The sequence below is a fragment of the Vicia villosa genome, linkage group LG1 (genome assembly GCF_029867415.1).
Source record: "Vicia villosa cultivar HV-30 ecotype Madison, WI linkage group LG1, Vvil1.0, whole genome shotgun sequence".
NCBI classification, from domain to species: domain Eukaryota; kingdom Viridiplantae; phylum Streptophyta; class Magnoliopsida; order Fabales; family Fabaceae; genus Vicia; species Vicia villosa.
In genome coordinates this window covers 17,602,487-17,605,918 of record NC_081180.1, presented here as the reverse complement: position 1 = coordinate 17,605,918, position 3,432 = coordinate 17,602,487, and the positions used below count along the sequence as shown (strand labels likewise).

Here is a 3,432-nt window from a genome sequence, read left to right as displayed (position 1 = left end):
TAATTTATATTTTTACAATTTAATAGTTTATAAATGAAATATCACTGTTAAGAATCTGCAAAATCAAATATCTCTATATTTAATTTATGAAAAATATTAATAAGACATTTTTTAAGAATTTTTAAAAAAGTAAGTTTTTTTAAAAATATATATATTAAAAACTGAAATATTTAACTTTTTTTAAAAGATATTTTCTTTATTTAAATTTTTTAAAGAAAATCTCTCGAACATTCGTTAACCTGATGCTTAATTTACATAAAAGTAAATATTAATAAGAAAAAGTATGTAATTAAAAAAGAAATACGAATATAATCAAAATTGAATAAATAAAAGTTGAAATAAAATAATAATTGTTGGGCATTTGAGAAGCAATGATGATCCACAAAATTCCAAACAAAACCAAGGGTTTAGCCCAACTACTCCATGAAAATTAGTAATAATTAAGACCCTTAATATGACTTTATACTTTAAACATAGTCTTATAAAGACACCCACCACTCTCTCCATCTTTCTATTCTCCATTCCCTTCTTCAACACACAACACAACAACAACCCACCTTCTCTCTATTCTCTTCTCCGATCATGTTGAGGAAAAGACCCTCTCCAATGATCGGAAAATTATCAGAACTATTGGTCTCCGGCCACCGTCTCATGGACCCCACCGGAAGTCCAAGAGGCCCACTAGACCCTAAGATGCAACAATCACCAAGAGGTTTAAAAAACTACGACCTCAGTAGCGTTGGTCTCAAGATCGTTGCAGCTCTCGACAACAACAAAACATGCGATGTTTTGCCCAAACACGCTGTTTGCACCTCGAATTTGAATCGATCCAGACCGATTCAAATTCAATCGGCGAAAAACTCGAACGGGTTTCAATTGGATTATTCAAATATGAATGATGGGAATGAAATTGACATGGAAAACTTGGAAGAACTAGAAGATGAAGAATTCACATATGTCACATGTCATGTACCTAATAAAACCTTCACTAAGGTTTATTACGACGGTGAAGTTCGAAAACAACAAGGTTGCAATAACAACAACAACGTTGTTGGTGTTGTAAGAAGTTCTGAGCCGGAACCCTTATTTCCAACATCAAATTTTCTTAATTCATGTCACTTATGCGGAAAGAATCTACATGGAAAAGATATATACATGTATAGGTATGATTAATTAATCTAATTTATTTATTTATTTTCAGTTAATTTTTTTTGTTCAGTTAATTTTTTTTATGAATAATTTTGTTTAATTAATTGTTTTGTTTTTGCAGAGGTGAGAAAGGGTTTTGTAGCACAGAGTGTCGTTCGAGTCAAATAATGATGGATGAACGAAAAGAGAGGTGTGGTTCAGAAGCTGTGGAATTGTCAAATTCACCGTACACAAGGGGTCAAATATTTTCAACTGGAATTCTTGCGGTTTAACTATTGATTAGTATCAAAATCTGGATTAAGAAAATCAATAATTATCCAGAGATTGATACTGTTAATAAGTAAATAATAATATATATACGGCTATACTATGGTTAACTGTGGAATATTTGTATGAGAATTAAGATAGATAGCTTGATCATAACCAACCAAAACGAAATTTTTGATGAGGAATAATGGGAGAGTAGATTATTTTGATGTATTTTTCTTTGATATGTTCAAGGAATCATGAATTGTGAATGAACTCGAAATCTCAATTTTATGGATTGATTTGTGTTGTTTCTGAATTCTGTCTCAAACATAAACTAATTGAAAATATTTAAAAAATTATCTTGGTCAATGTTTTTCATGAAGTTTCTAAAAGGAAATATTTTTCAATTTAGTTATTGCGGATATTTTTCAATTTAGTTATTGCGGATGTTTTGTTAATTATTATATACCTTACCCTCTTCCTCAGTTGGAATTATAACAATCACAAGTATATTAAATTAAGTCCGCAAAGAAATTTATGAAATTGAAATAGGCTTAATTACACTTTTAGTCCCCCTATTTTTTCGGATTTACGAAATTGGCCCCCTTATTTTAAATTTAAACAGTTTTGGTCCCCCTATTTTAGATTTAAACAATTTTGATCTCCCTTTCATACTTTTTCACTTAAAATTAAAGATATTTTCACTTTTTAAATGACAAATTACATGTAAAACATGACAATTCATCGTATATAAACTTTTTATTGAATTATAAAAGTTAAAAATAAAAAAATCTCATTGAGTTTCTTTGAAAAACTATGAGGGGACTAAAACTGTTTAAATATAAAATAGGGGGACCAAAACTGTTTGAATTTAAATAAGGGGACTAAATTCGTGAATCACACAAAATAGAGGGACTAAAACTGTAATTTAACCATTAAAATACTATATTAGTTACTCATATATCTAAATAAATAAAAAATTTAAATAAGATAAAAGGGTTTTCTTCTAACTTAACAAAAAAAAAGTATTTGAAATTTTTGTAGTTTATTATTGTCATCTCCAACTTGATTTCATTATATTTAATTCATATAAAAAATATGAATTACTCGTCTAAAAATGTATACTTTTTGTTTTAAGCACATACTTCATGCATAAAATATAAAATAAGAGTTTAATATACAAGTGTATAGATATTTCATTTTAAATAAAATAAAAGTGTATTTATTTTTAGTTAATAATATGATTTTTTGAATAAAATATATTTAAAAAAATATTTAGCTTTATGCAAAAATAATTTATTGAAAAAATACATAATAATTATATTATTTTAGTCCTTCTATTTGAACACCTTTGGAATTTACTTAGTTAGAATTTATGCAAAAATAATAATTTATTAAAAAAAGTATATAATAATAATAATAATAATAATAATAATAATAATAATAATAATAATAATAATAATAATAATAATAATAATAATAATAATAATAATAATAATAATAATAATAATAATAATAATGGGAGGCTCTTAAATTCCAAATCATCACTAATTTACATTCATTCATACAATTTATTAAAAAAAGTATCAATCATTAGGAAAAAAAGTTAATTTACATTCATTCATCACTAAAAAATCAAGACTCTTAAATGAATAGACAAAGTCAAAAAGTCAGAGTCCGTTGATTGATAATATAAGTATTTTGTGAACTAGCTCTACATCTAACATTGATTATTTCATTAAGTAGATGTAGTTGTTTTTGTCATTTCTTTTTGTTTGAGTAGAGTCTCTATTAATTGGATTTTTTAAATTAAAAAATTAGTATCTCTCACTTCTAAAATCAATTATGTTTTCTTTAATATTTTCTGATCGAATAATCAATATATCTTATATATTATGCAATTCATATATATTGATTATGCAATTAAACTAAAAATTAAATTTTCTCTTATAAATAAAAACAAAGCTTAATCCTAGAATTTTTAAACTCAACAATGCTTATGAAACTTAGAATGATCAATTTTAACCCTCTGAA

The 3,432-nt window shown here is 25.6% G+C and overlaps 1 protein-coding gene across 1 annotated transcript; it reads left to right on the top strand.

The window, feature by feature from the left end:
* Positions 1-473: 473 nt before the first annotated feature.
* LOC131601865 (FCS-Like Zinc finger 14-like) lies at positions 474-1,714 on the top strand. Its single transcript, XM_058873777.1, has 2 exons — positions 474-1,163; positions 1,271-1,714. Exons 1-2 carry the CDS (start codon positions 583-585, stop codon positions 1,419-1,421), a joined length of 732 nt encoding a protein of 243 aa, XP_058729760.1. The 5' UTR covers positions 474-582; the 3' UTR covers positions 1,422-1,714.
* The last annotated feature ends 1,718 nt before the right edge of the window (positions 1,715-3,432 follow it).